This window comes from Anomaloglossus baeobatrachus, chromosome 7 (assembly GCF_048569485.1).
Source record: "Anomaloglossus baeobatrachus isolate aAnoBae1 chromosome 7, aAnoBae1.hap1, whole genome shotgun sequence".
NCBI classification, from domain to species: Eukaryota; Metazoa; Chordata; class Amphibia; order Anura; family Aromobatidae; genus Anomaloglossus; species Anomaloglossus baeobatrachus.
Genome location: NC_134359.1, coordinates 6,770,710 through 6,790,706, shown reverse-complemented (window position 1 = coordinate 6,790,706; position 19,997 = coordinate 6,770,710). Strand labels below are relative to the sequence as shown.

At 50.4% G+C, this 19,997-nt stretch overlaps 1 protein-coding gene across 1 annotated transcript in view; it reads right to left on the bottom strand.

Moving 5' to 3' along the window:
- The window catches only part of ITGB5 (integrin subunit beta 5), a 57,501-nt gene continuing 37,504 nt past the window's right edge, over positions 1-19,997 (bottom strand). Inside the window, exons 6-10 of the mRNA XM_075318722.1 lie at positions 5,125-5,347; positions 4,307-4,407; positions 2,807-2,926; positions 1,442-1,608; positions 1-1,354 (exon numbers count right to left, since the gene is read on the bottom strand). Of these exons, the coding sequence (XP_075174837.1) occupies positions 1,232-1,354; positions 1,442-1,608; positions 2,807-2,926; positions 4,307-4,407; positions 5,125-5,347 (734 nt within the window). The 3' untranslated portion in view covers positions 1-1,231. The remainder of the gene's footprint in view (positions 1,355-1,441; positions 1,609-2,806; positions 2,927-4,306; positions 4,408-5,124; positions 5,348-19,997) is intronic.

The following is a 19,997-nucleotide window of genomic DNA, read 5'->3' as shown; positions in this document are numbered from 1 at the left end:
CTATTCTGCTGGTGCAGTCACTGTACAATCAGAATCAGTACAGAATAAATCAGGTGTGTACACAGTGACTGTAGCAGCAGAATAGTGAGTGCAGCTCTGGAGTATAATACAGGAGGAAACTCAGGATCAGTAATGTATGTACACAGTGACAGCACCAGCAGAATAGTGAGTGCAGCTCTGGAGTATAATACAGGAGGAAACTCAGGATCAGTAATGTATGTACACAGTGACTGCACCAGCAGAATAGTGAGTGCAGCTCTGGAGTATAATACAGGAGGAAACTCAGGATCAGTAATGTATGTACACAGTGACTGCACCAGCAGAATAGTGAGTGCAGCTCTGGAGTATAATACAGGAGGTAACTCAGGATCAGTAATGTATGTACACAGTGACTGCTCCAGCAGAATAGTGAGTGCAGCTCTGGAGTATAATACAGGAGGTAACTCAGGATCAGTAATGTAATGTATGTACACAGTGACTGCAGCAGCAGAATAGTGAGTGCAGCTCTGGAGTATAATACAGGAGGTAACTCAGGATCAGTGATGTAATGTGTGTACACAGTGACTGCACCAGCAGAATAGTGAGTGCAGCTCTGGAGTATAATACAGGAGGTAACTCAGGATCAGTAATGTAATGTATGTACACAGTGACTGCAGCAGCAGAATAGTGAGTGCAGCTCTGGAGAATAATACAGGAGGTAACTCAGGATCAGTAATGTAATGTATGTACACAGTGACTGCTCCAGCAGAATAGTGAGTGCAGCTCTGGAGTTATGTGGAGTCAGAGGTGACAGGAGCTCCTCGGCGTGTGGAGTACATCATCTTTCGTGCTGGTTGTCTCTGGTCTGAGCCTTTTAACCCATGGATGTCTCCAGCACGTGCTTGCACCCTAGGACTAGATGGGTGCGGTGGATGCCTGGATCTGGAGTGGTGTAGGTCGCCATATGTATGCGCTATAGCCCAGTCAGCAGAATGTGAGGTCCGTGGCTCCCGCGCATCTTCTCTCTGATTAGTCCTGATCTAGTGTGAGCTTGTAGTCGCCTTGTGGCAGGTTGTCTGTTAATGTGGCGGCGCCCTCGGTCAGGACCACGTCTGCCCCCGCTCAGACCCCTTCAGTGTAGGATCCAGGTGGTGGCCGCTATTCTCAGCCGCACCCGGCCAATGTCTATAAATGTGCAAATAAGCAATGGCAGCCACTTGCGCTCCGCCAGCGCCCGCTCGGGGCCCGCGCCTCAGTCCTTGTCATCCACAGGCCGGAATCCGTTGCTGGCTCCGTTGTAGGGTTTCGCCATCATGCTGTACATCTCGTCTACATTGTGGGTGGAGATCGGTTGACGGTACAGCGGGTTGGACGCCTGGCGGGAGAAGTCGCTCATTATTGTGGCGAGTCGCAGGAAAGCGCTGTGCAGTATATGGCGGCACGCAGGTCGCACCACACTCACCATCTCATACTTGGCTCTGGAGCGCTCACTCTGAAACCGTGCAAACTCGCGGCGATCATGGATGGTGACCAGAAGTTTCCAGACCACCAGGAGGACGAGCCCGACCAGCAATATGCTGCCCACCACCGCCAGCAGCACCGTGAGCGGGTCCGGGGCACTGCCACACTCTGCAGAAACAGGCGGCATTACTGGGAGCCACACAGAGCAGTATACAGCGTCGAGAGCAAGCCCGGATTGGGACCAAGAGCATGCCACGCTGGAGGGGGAGGGGTCCCAAGAGCATGCCACGCTGGAGGGGGAGGGGTCCCAAGAGCATGCCACGCTGGAGGGGGAGGGGTCCCAAGAGCATGCCACGCTGGAGGGGGAGGGGGCCCAATAGCATGCCACGCTGGAGGGGGAGGGGGCCCAATAGCATGCCACGCTGGAGGGGGAGGGGGCCCAATAGCATGCCACGCTGGAGGGGGAGGGGTCCCAATAGCATGCCGCGCTGGAGGGGGAGGGCTCCCAATAGCATGCCGCGCTGGAGGGGGAGGGCTCCCAATAGCATGCCGCGCTGGAGGGGGAGGGCTCCCAATAGCATGCCGCGCTGGAGGGGGAGGGCTCCCAATAGCATGCCGCGCTGGAGGGGGAGGGCTCCCAATACCATGCCGCGCTGGAGGGGGAGGGGTCCCAATACCATGCCGCGCTGGAGGGGCCCCAATAGCATGCCGCGCTGGAGGGGCCCCAATAGCATGCCGCGCTGGAGGGGGCCCAATAGCATGCCACGCTGGAGGGGGCCCAATAGCATGCCACGCTGGAGGGGGCCCAATAGCATGCCACGCTGGAGGGGGCCCAATAGCATGCCACGCTGGAGGGGGCCCAATAGCATGCCACGCTGGAGGGGGCCCAATAGCATGCCACACTGGAGGGGGCCCAATAGCATGCCACGCTGGAGGGGGCCCAATAGCATGCCACGCTGGAGGGGGCCCAATAGCATGCCACGCTGGAGGGGGCCCAATAGCATGCCACGCTGGAGGGGGGCCCAATAGCATGCCACGCTGGAGGGGGCCCAATAGCATGCCACGCTGGAGGGGGCCCAATAGCATGCCACGCTGGAGGGGGCCCAATAGCATGCCACGCTGGAGGGGGCCCAATAGCATGCCACGCTGGAGGGGGCCCAATAGCGAGCCGAGGAGGGGGTGCGGAAATGGACCAGAAAGCAGTGGGGAGAGATCCCACCAAAGTGTGGGGGGGGCTTAGTTAGGGTAGAAGTGGACCTGAGAGCGACGGGGAGGAGAGTGGACCTCATGAGAGCAGAGGAGGGTCCCAGTGTTGGTGATTCTCGCACTGTGCCTGGCCACCCTCCCCCCAGGACTGACCACTCACCCGGCTCCTTCAGCGCGGTCAGGACGGATTTCCCGCTCGGGTCCTCGGAGTAGGTGAACCTCATCACACACTCGGCCTCCGTCTTGTAGACGCACAGAACGGCCTCCGGGTTTTCAGCATCTGAAAGACATCCAGCAATATGTGAATGGAGACCCCCGGACCGGGGCCGCGGAGAACAACATGGAGGACTCCCGGGGGCTGAATGCGGATGGACCTGCAGAACTGCGGAGACTGGCACTGCCGCCCAGAGATCGCAGCACAGCATTGCCACTGTAAGTGGATGTTGGGCGCCATGAGCCTGAGGGTAGGGGCGGGGGCCCGTGAGCCTGAGGGCGTCTGTGAGGGCAGGAGCGGGGGCCCGTGAGCCTGAGGGCGGGAGCCCGTGAGGGCAGGGGCCTATGGAGGGCAGGGGCGGGGGCTCCTCCTCTTTGGCGCCCGGCAGAACTCGTGTAACATTTGCTGATGTTTAGAGTTTTGCGCCAAACAGAAAACATCGGTCTGAATTCCAGCAGTGACAGCTCCGCGGATTCCTGGGGGGGGGGGGGGGGGGGGACCAGGACCCGGCCCATTCCAGAAGCTTCCGGACAGGACATATGGAGACCATTATGTCCAAGAGCAAGAAGCTGAAAACAAAGACCCCAACGGGAGCGCAACACCCGATACCGTGACCCCCGCACTGCCGAGACCACCGCCAGGAGCACAGCACCCGACACAGTGACCCCCGCACTGCCGAGACCACCGCCAGGAGTGCAGCACCCGATACCGTGACCTCCGCACTGCCGAGACCACCGCCAGGAGCGCAGCACCCGACACAAGGACCCCCGCACTGCCGAGACCACCGCCAGGAGCGCAGCACCCGACACAGTGACCCCCGCACTGCCGAGACCACCGCCAGGAGCGCAGCACCCGACACAGTGACCCCCGCACTGCCGAGACCACCGCCAGGAGCGCAGCACCCGACACAGTGACCCCCGCACTGCCGAGACCACCGCCAGGAGCGCAGCACCCGACACAGTGACCCCCGCACTGCCGAGACCACCGCCAGGAGCGCAGCACCCGACACCGTGACCCCCGCACTGCCGAGACCACCGCCAGGAGCGCAGCACCCGATACCGTGACCTCCGCACTGCCGAGACCACCGCCAGGAGCGCAGCACCCGACACAAGGACCCCCGCACTGCCGAGACCACCGCCAGGAGCGCAGCACCCGACACAGTGACCCCCGCACTGCCGAGACCACCGCCAGGAGCGCAGCACCCGACACAGTGACCCCCGCACTGCCGAGACCACCGCCAGGAGCGCAGCACCCGACACAGTGACCCCCGCACTGCTGAGACCACCGCCAGGAGCGCAGTGACCCCCGCACTGCCGAGACCACCGCCAGGAGCGCAGCACTCAGCTGTGAGCAACACTCCATCTGCAGCTGATGTGGAGGCCGGATCTGTCCTCAGTGGTCGGTGGTCTCTACTCTCGGACCCTTTCTTGGCCGATCGTCACTTACGGAGCGTCTCCACGGTGATGATGTCGTCCTTGCACAGGTTGTGGCAGGTCTGGTTGTCAGCGAGGCGTCCGCTCTGGTACAGACGACACTCGATGCAGTCCCTGGAAGAGAGGCCGGAGTCAGTCACCCTGCGGCAGAGTGCGGGAGGACAACACTGGCGGCACGGAGGACACGGATGATAGTACCGTAGGAAATGTGGAGGATGCCGGTGCCATGGGGGGGGGGTTAAGATGAGGACACAGCGGGGAATGAGGCCGACGCCAGCGCCATGGGGAGACAGGATTAGGACGCCGCAGGAAAGAGGATGACAGCACGGAAGGGAATGAGGAGGACATCAGCAGCACGGAGAAGAAAGGAGGACAACACAGGCGCAACGGCAGGGAGAAGATGACGATGGCCACGCTACAGGGGGTGAGGATGGCGCCGCAGGGGGAAAGAGGAGGAGAACGTTGGAGCTGCAGAGGAGGACACCAGCGTCATTTAGCGGAAGATAGCAGCGACGTGGGAATGAGGAAGAGGCTACAGGTGGTGGGAGACCACCAGCGCAAGGAGGAGGGGGAACATGCAGGCGCCACAGGGAGAAGAGGGGGTTGGAGGAAGGACACAGGTACCGGGGAGGGAGGACACAGGTACCGGGGAGGGAGGACACAGGTACCGGGGAGGGAGGACACAGGTACCGGGGAGGGAGGACACAGGTACCGGGGAAGGAGGGGGGGCGTCTGGAGGAGGACACACACTCCTTGGGGGGAGAAAGTGGGAGGAAAAGGAAGACGATGCGGGCGCTTGGGGGGGGGGGGGCACTGGAGCACGGGCCTCACCTTTTTGTTCCACAGGCGTCGGGGCAGGTTGGACACTTCTCACAAGTCTTTCCGAAAGCGCCCGGCTCAATGCACTGACAGCGGCCGCACACGCAGGAGCCCTTCCCACTGCACATGCGACCGTCGCTGGACACGCAGCTCTCCGTCTCCGTGGTGCAGTTACAGTTATCGCCAATGTAGCCGGCGTGACACCGACACTCACCGCAGTCACAGTCACCACGACCTGCAAGACACAACCCCCATCATCCGCAGAGGATCAAAACCCGGACCCCGGAGCTCACAATCTAATCTCTATCACACAATGTATCACTGCTCCCATCATCCCCGACCCCGGAGCTCACAATCTAATCTCCTATCACACAATGTATCACTGCTCCCATCATCCCTGACCCCGGAGCTCACAATCTAATCTCCTATCACACAATGTATCACTGCTCCCATCATCCCCGACCCCGGAGCTCACAATCTAATCTCCTATCACACAATGTATCACTGCTCCCATCATCCCTGACCCCGGAGCTCACAATCTAATCTCCTATCACACAATGTATCACTGCTCCCATCATCCCCGACCCCGGAGCTCACAATCTAATCTCCTATCACACAATGTATCACTACTCCCATCATCCCCGACCCCGGAGCTCACAATCTAATCTATCACACAATGTATCACTACTCCCATCATCCCCGACCCCAGAGCTCACAATCTAATCTCCTATCACACAATGTATCACTGCTCCCATCATCCCCGACCCCGGAGCTCACAATCTAATCTCCTATCACACAATGTATCACTGCTCCCATCATCCCCGACCCCGGAGCTCACAATCTAATCTCCTATCACACAATGTATCACTGCTCCCATCATCCCTGACCCCGGAGCTCACAATCTAATCTCCTATCACACAATGTATCACTGCTCCCATCATCCCTGACCCCGGAGCTCACAATCTAATCTCCTATCACACAATGTATCACTGCTCCCATCATCCCCGACCCCGGAGCTCACAATCTAATCTCCTATCACACAATGTATCACTGCTCCCATCATCCCCGACCCCGGAGCTCACAATCTAATCTCCTATCACACAATGTATCACTGCTCCCATCATCCCTGACCCCGGAGCTCACAATCTAATCTCCTATCACACAATGTATCACTGCTCCCATCATCCCCGACCCCGGAGCTCACAATCTAATCTATCACACAATATATCACTGCTCCCATCATCCCCGACCCCGGAGCTCACAATCTAATCTCCTATCACACAATGTATCACTGCTCCCATCATCCCCGACCCCGGAGCTCACAATCTAATCTCCTATCACACAATGTATCACTGCTCCCATCATCCCCGACCCCGGAGCTCACAATCTAATCTCCTATCACACAATGTATCACTGCTCCCATCATCCCCAACCCCGGAGCTCACAATCTAATCTATCACACAATGTATCACTGCTCCCATCATCCCCGACCCCGGAGCTCACAATCTAATCTCCTATCACACAATGTATCACTGCTCCCATCATCCCCGACCCCGGAGCTCACAATCTAATCCCCTATCACACAATGTATCACTGCTCCCATCATCCCCGACCCCGGAGCTCACAATCTAATCTCCTATCACACAATGTATCACTGCTCCCATCATCCCCGACCCCGGAGCTCACAATCTAATCTCCTATCACACAATGTATCACTGCTCCCATCATCCCCGACCCCGGAGCTCACAATCTAATCTCCTATCACACAATGTATCACTACTCCCATCATCCCCGACCCCGGAGCTCACAATCTAATCTCCTATCACACAATGTATCACTACTCCCATCATCCCCGACCCCGGAGCTCACAATATAATCTCTATCACACAATGTATCACTGCTCCCATCATCCCTGACCCCAGAGCTCACAATCTAATCTATCACACAATGTATCACTGCTCCCATCATCCCCGACCCCGGAGCTCACAATCTAATCTCTATCACACAATGTATCACTGCTCCCATCATCCCCGACCCCGGAGCTCACAATCTAATCTCCTATCACACAATGTATCACTGCTCCCATCATCCCCGACCCCGGAGCTCACAATCTAATCTCCTATCACACAATGTATCACTGCTCCCATCATCCCCGACCCCGGAGCTCACAATCTAATCTCCTATCACACAATGTATCACTGCTCCCATCATCCCCGACCCCGGAGCTCACAATCTAATCCCCTATCACACAATGTATCACTGCTCTCATCATCCCCGACCCCGGAGCTCACAATCTAATCCCCTATCACACAATGTATCACTGCTCCCATCATCCCCGACCCCGGAGCTCACAATCTAATCTCCTATCACACAATGTATCACTGCTCCCATCATCCCCGACCCCGGAGCTCACAATCTAATCTCCTATCACACAATGTATCACTGCTCCCATCATCCCCGACCCCGGAGCTCACAATCTAATCTCCTATCACACAATGTATCACTGCTCCCATCATCCCCGACCCCGGAGCTCACAATCTAATCTCCTATCACACAATGTATCACTGCTCCCATCATCCCCGACCCCGGAGCTCACAATCTAATCTCCTATCACACAATGTATCACTGCTCCCATCATCCCCGACCCCAGAGCTCACAATCTAATCTCCTATCACACAATGTATCACTACTCCCATCATCCCCGACCCCGGAGCTCACAATCTAATCTATCACACAATGTATCACTGCTCCCATCATCCCCGACCCCGGAGCTCACAATCTAATCTCCTATCACACAATGTATCACTGCTCCCATCATCCCCGACCCCGGAACTCACAATCTAATCTCCTATCACACAATGTATCACTGCTCCCATCATCCCCGACCCCAGAGCTCACAATCTAATCTCCTATCACACAATGTATCACTACTCCCATCATCCCCGACCCCGGAGCTCACAATCTAATCTCCTATCACACAATGTATCACTGCTCCCATCATCCCCGACCCCGGAGCTCACAATCTAATCTCCTATCACACAATGTATCACTGCTCCCATCATCCCCGACCCCGGAGCTCACAATCTAATCTCCTATCACACAATGTATCACTGCTCCCATCATCCCCGACCCCGGAGCTCACAATCTAATCTATCACACAATGTATCACTGCTCCCATCATCCCCGACCCCGGAGCTCACAATCTAATCTCCTATCACACAATGTATCACTGCTCCCATCATCCCCGACCCCGGAGCTCACAATCTAATCCCCTATCACACAATGTATCACTGCTCCCATCATCCCCGACCCCGGAGCTGACAATCTAATCTCCTATCACACAATGTATCACTACTCCCATCATCCCCGACCCCGGAGCTCACAATCTAATCTCTATCACACAATGTATCACTGCTCCCATCATCCCCGACCCCGGAGCTCACAATCTAATCTCCTATCACACAATGTATCACTGCTCCCATCATCCCCGACCCCGGAGCTCACAATCTAATCCCCTATCACACAATGTATCACTGCTCCCATCATCCCCGACCCCGGAGCTCACAATCTAATCTATCACACAATGTATCACTGCTCCCATCATCCCCGACCCCGGAGCTCACAATCTAATCTCCTATCACACAATGTATCACTACTCCCATCATCCCCGACCCCGGAGCTCACAATCTAATCTCCTATCACACAATGTATCACTGCTCCCATCATCCCCGACCCCGGAGCTCACAATCTAATCCCCTATCACACAATGTATCACTGCTCCCATCATCCCCGACCCCGGAGCTCACAATCTAATCTCCTATCACACAATGTATCACTGCTCCCATCATCCCCGACCCCGGAGCTCACAATCTAATCTCCTATCACACAATGTATCACTGCTCCCATCATCCCCGACCCCGGAGCTCACAATCTAATCTCCTATCACACAATGTATCACTGCTCCCATCATCCCCGACCCCGGAGCTCACAATCTAATCTCCTATCACACAATGTATCACTGCTCCCATCATCCCCGACCCCGGAGCTCACAATCTAATCTCCTATCACACAATGTATCACTACTCCCATCATCCCCGACCCCGGAGCTCACAATCTAATCTCCTATCACACAATGTATCACTGCTCCCATCATCCCTGACCCCGGAGCTCACAGTCTAATCTCCTATCACACAATGTATCACTGCTCCCATCATCCCCGACCCCGGAGCTCACAATCTAATCTCCTATCACACAATGTATCACTGCTCCCATCATCCCCGACCCCGGAGCTCACAATCTAATCTATCACACAATGTATCACTGCTCCCATCATCCCCGACCCCGGAGCTCACAATCTAATCTATCACACAATGTATCACTGCTCTCATCATCCCCGACCCCGGAGCTCACAATCTAATCTCCTATCACACAATGTATCACTGCTCCCATCATCCCCGACCCCGGAGCTCACAGTCTAATCTCCTATCACACAATGTATCACTGCTCCCATCATCCCCGACTCCGGAGCTCACAATCTAATCTATCACACAATGTATCACTGCTCCCATCATCCCCGACCCCGGAGCTCACAATCTAATCTCCTATCACACAATGTATCACTGCTCCCATCATCCCCGACCCCGGAGCTCACAGTCTAATCTCCTATCACACAATGTATCACTGCTCCCATCATCCCCGACCCCGGAGCTCACAATCTAATCTCTATCACACAATGTATCACTGCTCCCATCATCCCCGACCCCGGAGCTCACAATCTAATCTCCTATCACACAATGTATCACTGCTCCCATCATCCCCGACCCCGGAGCTCACAATCTAATCTATCACACAATGTATCACTGCTCCCATCATCCCCGACCCCGGAGCTCACAATCTAATCTATCACACAATGTATCACTGCTCTCATCATCCCCGACCCCGGAGCTCACAATCTAATCTCCTATCACACAATGTATCACTGCTCCCATCATCCCCGACCCCGGAGCTCACAGTCTAATCTCCTATCACACAATGTATCACTGCTCCCATCATCCCCGACCCCGGAGCTCACAATCTAATCTCCTATCACACAATGTATCACTGCTCCCATCATCCCCGACCCCGGAGCTCACAGTCTAATCTCCTATCACACAATGTATCACTGCTCCCATCATCCCCGACCCCGGAGCTCACAATCTAATCTCCTATCACACAATGTATCACTGCTCCCATCATCCCCGACCCCGGAGCTCACAATCTAATCTATCACACAATGTATCACTGCTCCCATCATCCCCGACCCCGGAGCTCACAATCTAATCTATCACACAATGTATCACTGCTCTCATCATCCCCGACCCCGGAGCTCACAATCTAATCTCCTATCACACAATGTATCACTGCTCCCATCATCCCCGACCCCGGAGCTCACAGTCTAATCTCCTATCACACAATGTATCACTGCTCCCATCATCCCCGACCCCGGAGCTCACAATCTAATCTCCTATCACACAATGTATCACTGCTCCCATCATCCCCGACCCCGGAGCTCACAGTCTAATCTCCTATCACACAATGTATCACTGCTCCCATCATCCCCGACCCCGGAGCTCACAATCTAATCCCCTATCACACAATGTATCACTACTCCCATCATCCCCGACCCCGGAGCTCACAATCTAATCTCCTATCACACAATGTATCACTGCTCCCATCATCCCCGACCCCGGAGCTCACAATCTAATCTCCTATCACACAATGTATCACTGCTCCCATCATCCCCGACCCCGGAGCTCACAATGTAATCTCCTATCACACAATGTATCACTACTCCCATCATCCCCGACCCCGGAGCTCACAATCTAATCTCCTATCACACAATGTATCACTACTCCCATCATCCCCGACCCCGGAGCTCACAATCTAATCTCCTATCACACAATGTATCACTGCTCCCATCATCCCCGACCCCGGAGCTCACAATCTAATCTCCTATCACACAATGTATCACTGCTCCCATCATCCCCGACCCCGGAGCTCACAATCTAATCTCCTATCACACAATGTATCACTGCTCCCATCATCCCCGACCCCGGAGCTCACAATCTAATCTCCTATCACACAATGTATCACTGCTCCCATCATCCCCGACCCCGGAGCTCACAATCTAATCTCCTATCACACAATGTATCACTGCTCCCATCATCCCCGACCCCGGAGCTCACAATCTAATCTCCTATCACACAATGTATCACTACTCCCATCATCCCCGACCCCGGAGCTCACAATCTAATCCCCTATCACACAATGTATCACTGCTCCCATCATCCCCGACCCCGGAGCTCACAATCTAATCTCCTATCACACAATGTATCACTGCTCCCATCATCCCCGACCCCGGAGCTCACAATCTAATCTCCTATCACACAATGTATCACTGCTCCCATCATCCCCGACCCCGGAGCTCACAATCTAATCTCCTATCACACAATGTATCACTGCTCCCATCATCCCTGACCCCGGAGCTCACAATCTAATCTATCACACAATGTATCACTACTCCCATCATCCCCGACCCCAGAGCTCACAATCTAATCTATCACACAATGTATCACTACTCCCATCATCCCCGACCCCAGAGCTCACAATCTAATCTCCTATCACACAATGTATCACTGCTCCCATCATCCCCGACCCCGGAGCTCACAATCTAATCTCCTATCACACAATGTATCACTGCTCCCATCATCCCCGACCCCGGAGCTCACAATCTAATCTATCACACAATGTATCACTACTCCCATCATCCCCGACCCCAGAGCTCACAATCTAATCTCCTATCACACAATGTATCACTGCTCCCATCATCCCCGACCCCGGAGCTCACAATCTAATCTATCACACAATGTATCACTGCTCCCATCATCCCCGACCCCGGAGCTCACAATCTAATCTCCTATCACACAATGTATCACTGCTCCCATCATCCCCGACCCCGGAGCTCACAATCTAATCTCCTATCACACAATGTATCACTGCTCCCATCATCCCCGACCCCGGAGCTCACAATCTAATCTCTATCACACAATGTATCACTGCTCCCATCATCCCCGACCCCGGAGCTCACAATCTAATCCCCTATCACACAATGTATCACTGCTCCCATCATCCCCGACCCCGGAGCTCACAATCTAATCTCCTATCACACAATGTATCACTGCTCCCATCATCCCTGACCCCGGAGCTCACAATCTAATCTCCTATCACACAATGTATCACTGCTCCCATCATCCCCGACCCCGGAGCTCACAATCTAATCTATCACACAATGTATCACTGCTCCCATCATCCCCGACCCCGGAGCTCACAATCTAATCTCCTATCACACAATGTATCACTGCTCTCATCATCCCCGACCCCGGAGCTCACAATCTAATCTCCTATCACACAATGTATCACTGCTCCCATCATCCCCGACCCCAGAGCTCACAATCTAATCTATCACACAATGTATCACTACTCCCATCATCCCCGACCCCGGAGCTCACAATCTAATCTCCTATCACACAATGTATCACTGCTCCCATCATCCCCGACCCCGGAGCTCACAATCTAATCTCCTATCACACAATGTATCACTACTCCCATCATCCCCGACCCCGGAGCTCACAATCTAATCTCCTATCACACAATGTATCACTGCTCCCATCATCCCCGACCCCGGAGCTCACAATCTAATCTCCTATCACACAATGTATCACTACTCCCATCATCCCCGACCCCGGAGCTCACAATCTAATCTCCTATCACACAATGTATCACTGCTCCCATCATCCCCGACCCCGGAGCTCACAATCTAATCTCCTATCACACAATGTATCACTGCTCCCATCATCCCCGACCCCGGAGCTCACAATCTAATCCCCTATCACACAATGTATCACTGCTCCCATCATCCCCGACCCCGGAGCTCACAATCTAATCTATCACACAATGTATCACATGTGTAATGTCTGGGGTTATATCAGCACTGGAGCGTTATAAGAGGGGCTGATATCAGTCACATATGTAATGTCTGGGTTATATCAGCACTGGAGCATTATAAGAGGGGCTGATATCAGTCACATATGTAATGTCTGGGGTTATATCAGCACTGGAGCATTATAAGAGGGGCTGATATCAGTCACATATGTAATGTCTGGGGTTATATCAGCACTGGAGCATTATAAGAGGGGCTGATATCAGTCACATATGTAATGTCTGGGGTTATATCAGTACTGGAGCATTATAAGAGGGGCTGATATCAGTCACATATGTAATGTCTGGGGTTATATCAGCACTGGAGCATTATAAGAGGGGCTGATATCAGTCACATATGTAATGTCTGGGGTTATATCAGCACTGGAGCATTATAAGAGGGGCTGATATCAGTCACATATGTAATGTCTGGGGTTATATCAGCACTGGAGCATTATAAGAGGGGCTGATATCAGTCACATATGTAATGTCTGGGGTTATATCAGTACTGGAGCGTTATAAGAGGGGCTGATATCAGTCACATATGTAATGTCTGGGGTTATATCAGCACTGGAGCATTATAAGAGGGGCTGATATCAGTCACATATGTAGTGTCTGGGGGTTATATCAGCACTGGAGCATTATAAGAGGGGCTGATATCAGTCACATATGTAATGTCTGGGGTTATATCAGCACTGGAGCATTATAAGAGGGGCTGATATCAGTCACATATGTAATGTCTGGGGTTATATCAGCACTGGAGCATTATAATAGGGGCTGATATCAGTCACATATGTAATGTCTGGGGTTATATCAGTACTGGAGCGTTATAAGAGGGGCTGATATCAGTCACATATGTAATGTCTGGGGTTATATCAGCACTGGAGCGTTATAAGAGGGGCTGATATCAGTCACATATGTAATGTCTGGAGGTTATATCAGCACTGGAGCGTTATAAGAGGGGCTGATATCAGTCACATATGTAATGTCTGGGGTTATATCAGCACTGGAGCATTATAAGAGGGGCTGATATCAGTCACATATGTAATGTCTGGGGTTACATCAGCACTGGAGCGTTATAAGAGGGGCTGATATCAGTCACATATGTAATGTCTGGAGGTTATATCAGCACTGGAGCGTTATAAGAGGGGCTGATATCAGTCACATATGTAATGTCTGGAGGTTATATCAGCACTGGAGCGTTATAAGAGGGGCTGATATCAGTCACATATGTAATTTCTGGGGTTATATCAGCACTGGAGCTTTATAAGAGGGGCTGATATCAGTCACATATATAATGTCTGGAGGTTATATCAGCACTGGAGCATTATATGAGGGGCTGATATCAGTCACATATGTAATGTCTGGGGTTATATCAGCACTGGAGCATTATAAGAGGGGCTGATATCAGTCACATATGTAATGTCTGGGGTTATATCAGCACTGGAGCGTTATAAGAGGGGCTGATATCAGTCACATATGTAATGTCTGGGGTTATATCAGCACTGGAGCGTTATAAGAGGGGCTGATATCAGTCACATATGTAATGTCTGGAGGATATATCAGCACTGGAGCATTATAAGAGGGGCTGATATCAGTCACATGTGTAATGTCTGGGGTTATATCAGCACTGGAGCATTATAAGAGGGGCTGATATCAGTCACATATGTAATGTCTGGGGTTATATCAGCACTGGAGCATTATAAGAGGGGCTGATATCAGTCACATATGTAATGTCTGGGGTTATATCAGCACTGGAGCATTATAAGAGGGGCTGATATCAGTCACATGTGTAATGTCTGGGGTTATATCAGCACTGGAGCATTATAAGAGGGGCTGATATCAGTCACATGTGTAATGTCTGGAGGTTATAGCAGCACTGGAGCATTATAAGAGGGGCTGATATCAGTCACATATGTAATGTCTGGGGTTATATCAGCACTGGAGCGTTATAAGAGGAGCTGATATCAGTCACATATGTAATGCCTGGAGGTTATATCAGCACTGGAGCGTTATAAGAGGAGCTGATATCAGTCACATATGTAATGTCTGAGGTTATATCAGCGCTGGAGCATTATAAGAGGGGCTGATATCCGTCACATATGTAATGACTGGGGTTATATCAGCACTGGAGCATTATAAGAGGGGCTGATATCCGTCACATATGTAATGTCTGGGGTTATATCAGCACTGGAGCATTATAAGAGGGGCTGATATCAGTCACATATGTAATGTCTGGGGTTATATCCGCACTGGAGCGTTATAAGAGGGGCTGATATCAGTCACATATGTAATGTCTGGGGGTTATATCAGCACTGGAGCATTATAAGAGGGGCTGATATCAGTCACATATGTAATGTCTGGGGTTATATCAGCACTGGAGCGTTATAAGAGGGGCTGATATCAGTCACATATGTAATGTCTGGGGTTATATCAGCACTGGAGCGTTATAAGAGGAGCTGATATCAGTCACATATGTAATGTCTGGGGTTAGATCAGCACTGGAGCATTATAAGAGGGGCTGATATCAGTCACATATGTAATGTCTGGGGTTATATCAGCACTGGAGCGTTATAAGAGGGGCTGATATCAGTCACATATGTAATGTCTGGAGGTTATATCAGCACTGGAGCGTTATAAGAGGGGCTGATATCAGTCACATATGTAATGTCTGGGGTTATATCAGTACTGGAGCGTTATAAGAGGGGCTGATATCAGTCACATATGTAATGTCTGGAGGTTATATCAGCACTGGAGCGTTATAAGAGGGGCTGATATCAGTCACATATGTAATGTCTGGAGGTTATATCAGCACTGGAGCGTTATAAGAGGGGCTGATATCAGTCACATATGTAATGTCTGGGGTTATATCAGCCCTGGAGCATTATAAGAGGGGCTGATATCAGTCACATATGTAATGTCTGGGGTTATATCAGCACTGGAGCGTTATAAGAGGGGCTGATATCAGTCACATATGTAATGTCTGGAGGTTATATCAGCACTGGAGCGTTATAAGAGGGGCTGATATCAGTCACATATGTAATGTCTGGGGTTATATCAGCACTGGAGCGTTATAAGAGGGGCTGATATCAGTCACATATGTAATGTCTGGGGTTATATCAGCACTGGAGCGTTATAAGAGGGGCTGATATCAGTCACATATGTAATGTCTGGGGTTATATCAGCACTGGAGCGTTATAAGAGGGGCTGATATCAGTCACATATATAATGTCTGGGGTTATATCAGCACTGGAGCATTATAAGAGGGGCTGATATCAGTCACATATGTAATGTCTGGGGTTATATCACCACTGGAGCATTATAAGAGGAGCTGATATCAGTCACATATGTAATGTCTGGAGGATATATCAGCACTGGAGCATTATAAGAGGGGCTGATATCAGTCACATATGTAATGTCCGGGGTTATATCAGCACTGGAGCATTATAAGAGGAGCTGATATCAGTCACATATGTAATGTCTGGGGTTTTATCAGCACTGGAGCGTTATAAGAGGGGCTGATATCAGTCACATATGTAATGTCTGGGGTTATATCAGCACTGGAGCATTATAAGAGGGGCTGATATCAGTCACATATGTAATGTCTGGGGTTATATCAGCACTGGAGCATTATAAGAGGGGCTGATATCAGTCACATGTGTAATGTCTGGGGTTATATCAGCACTGGAGCATTATAAGAGGGGCTGATATCAGTCACATATGTAATGTCTGGGGTTATATCAGCACTGGAGCATTATAAGAGGAACTGATATCAGTCACATATGTAATGTCTGGAGGATATATCAGCACTGGAGCGTTATAAGAGGGGCTGATATCAGTCACATATGTAATGTCTGGAGGTTATATCAGCACTGGAGCGTTATAAGAGGGGCTGATATCAGTCACATATGTAATGTCTGGAGGTTATATCAGCACTGGAGCATTATAAGAGGGGCTGATATCAGTCACATATGTAATGTCTGGAGGTTATATCAGCACTGGAGCGTTATAAGAGGGGCTGATATCAGTCACATATGTAATGTCTGGGGTTATATCAGCACTGGAGCATTATAAGAGGAGCTGATATCAGTCACATATGTAATGTCTGGAGGATATATCAGCACTGGAGCATTATAAGAGGGGCTGATATCAGTCACATATGTAATGTCTGGGGTTATATCAGCACTGGAGCTTTATAAGAGGGGCTGATATCAGTCACATATATAATGTCTGGAGGTTATATCAGCACTGGAGCATTATATGAGGGGCTGATATCAGTCACATATGTAATGTCTGGGGTTATATCAGCACTGGAGCATTATAAGAGGGGCTGATATCAGTCACATATGTAATGTCTGGGGTTATATCAGCACTGGAGCGTTATAAGAGGGGCTGATATCAGTCACATATGTAATGTCTGGGGTTATATCAGCACTGGAGCGTTATAAGAGGGGCTGATATCAGTCACATATGTAATGTCTGGAGGATATATCAGCACTGGAGCATTATAAGAGGGGCTGATATCAGTCACATGTGTAATGTCTGGGGTTATATCAGCACTGGAGCATTATAAGAGGGGCTGATATCAGTCACATATGTAATGTCTGGGGTTATATCAGCACTGGAGCATTATAAGAGGGGCTGATATCAGTCACATATGTAATGTCTGGGGTTATATCAGCACTGGAGCATTATAAGAGGGGCTGATATCAGTCACATGTGTAATGTCTGGAGGTTATATCAGCACTGGAGCATTATAAGAGGGGCTGATATCAGTCACATATGTAATGTCTGGGGTTATATCAGCACTGGAGCGTTATAAGAGGAGCTGATATCAGTCACATATGTAATGTCTGGAGGTTATATCAGCACTGGAGCATTATAAGAGGGGCTGATATCAGTCACATATGTAATGTCTGGGGTTATATCAGCACTGGAGCGTTATAAGAGGAGCTGATATCAGTCACATATGTAATGTCTGAGGTTATATCAGCGCTGGAGCATTATAAGAGGGGCTGATATCCGTCACATATGTAATGTCTGGGGTTATATCAGTACTGGAGCATTATAAGAGGGGCTGATATCAGTCACATATGTAATGTCTGGGGTTATATCAGCACTGGAGCTTTATAAGAGGAGCTGATATCAGTCACATATGTAATGTCTGAGGTTATATCAGCACTGGAGCATTATAAGAGGAGCTGATATCAGTCACATATGTAATGTCTGGAGGTTATATCAGCACTGGAGCATTATAAGAGGAGCTGATATCAGTCACATATGTAATGTCTGGAGGTTATATCAGCACTGGAGCATTATAAGAGGGGCTGATATCAGTCACATATGTAATGTCAGGGGTTATATCAGCACTGGAGCATTATAAGAGGAACTGATATCAGTCACATATGTAATGTCTGGAGGATATATCAGCACTGGAGCGTTATAAGAGGGGCTGATATCAGTCACATATGTAATGTCTGGAGGTTATATCAGCACTGGAGCATTATAAGAGGGGCTGATATCAGTCACATATGTAATGTCTGGGGTTATATCAGCCCTGGAGCATTATAAGAGGGGCTGATATCAGTCACATATGTAATGTCTGGGGTTATATCAGCACTGGAGCGTTATAAGAGGGGCTGATATCAGTCACATATGTAATGTCTGGGGTTATAGCAGCACTGGAGTGTTATAAGAGGGGCTGATATCAGTCACATATGTAATGTCTGGGGTTATATCAGCACTGGAGCGTTATAAGAGGGGCTGATATCAGTCACATATATAATGTCTGGGGTTATATCAGCACTGGAGCATTATAAGAGGGGCTTATATCAGTCACATATGTAATGTCTGGGGTTATATCACCACTGGAGCATTATAAGAGGAGCTGATATCAGTCACATATGTAATGTCTGGAGGATATATCACCACTGGAGCATTATAAGAGGAGCTGATATCAGTCACATATGTAATGTCTGGAGGATATATCAGCACTGGAGCATTATAAGAGGGGCTGATATCAGTCACATATGTAATGTCTGGAGGATATATCAGCACTGGAGCATTATAAGAGGGGCTGATATCAGTCACATATGTAATGTCCGGGGTTATATCAGCACTGGAGCATTATAAGAGGAGCTGATATCAGTCACATATGTAATGTCTGGGGTTATATCAGCACTGGAGCGTTATAAGAGGGGCTGATATCAGTCACATATGTAATGTCTGGGGTTATATCAGCACTGGAGCGTTATAAGAGGGGCTGATATCAGTCACATATGTAATGTCTGGGGTTATATCAGCACTGGAGCATTATAAGAGGGGCTGATATCAGTCACATATGTAATGTCTGGGGTTATATCAGCACTGGAGCATTATAAGAGGGGCTGATATCAGTCACATATGTAATGTCTGGGGTTATATCAGCACTGGAGCGTTATAAGAGGAGCTGATATCAGTCACATATGTAATGTCTGGAGGATATATCAGCACTGGAGCGTTATAAGAGGGGCTGATATCAGTCACATGTGTAATGTCTGGAGGTTATATCAGCACTGGAGCATTATAAGAGGGGCTGATATCCGTCACATATGTAATGTCTGGAGGTTATATCAGCACTGGAGCATTATAAGAGGGGCTGATATCAGTCACATATGTAATGCCTGGAGGTTATATCAGCACTGGAGCGTTATAAGAGGGGCTGATATCAGTCACATATGTAATGTCTGAGGTTATATCAGCGCTGGAGCATTATAAGAGGGGCTGATATCCGTCACATATGTAATGTCTGGGGTTATATCAGTACTGGAGCTTTATAAGAGGGGCTATCAGTCACATATGTAATGTCTGGGGTTATATCCGCACTGGAG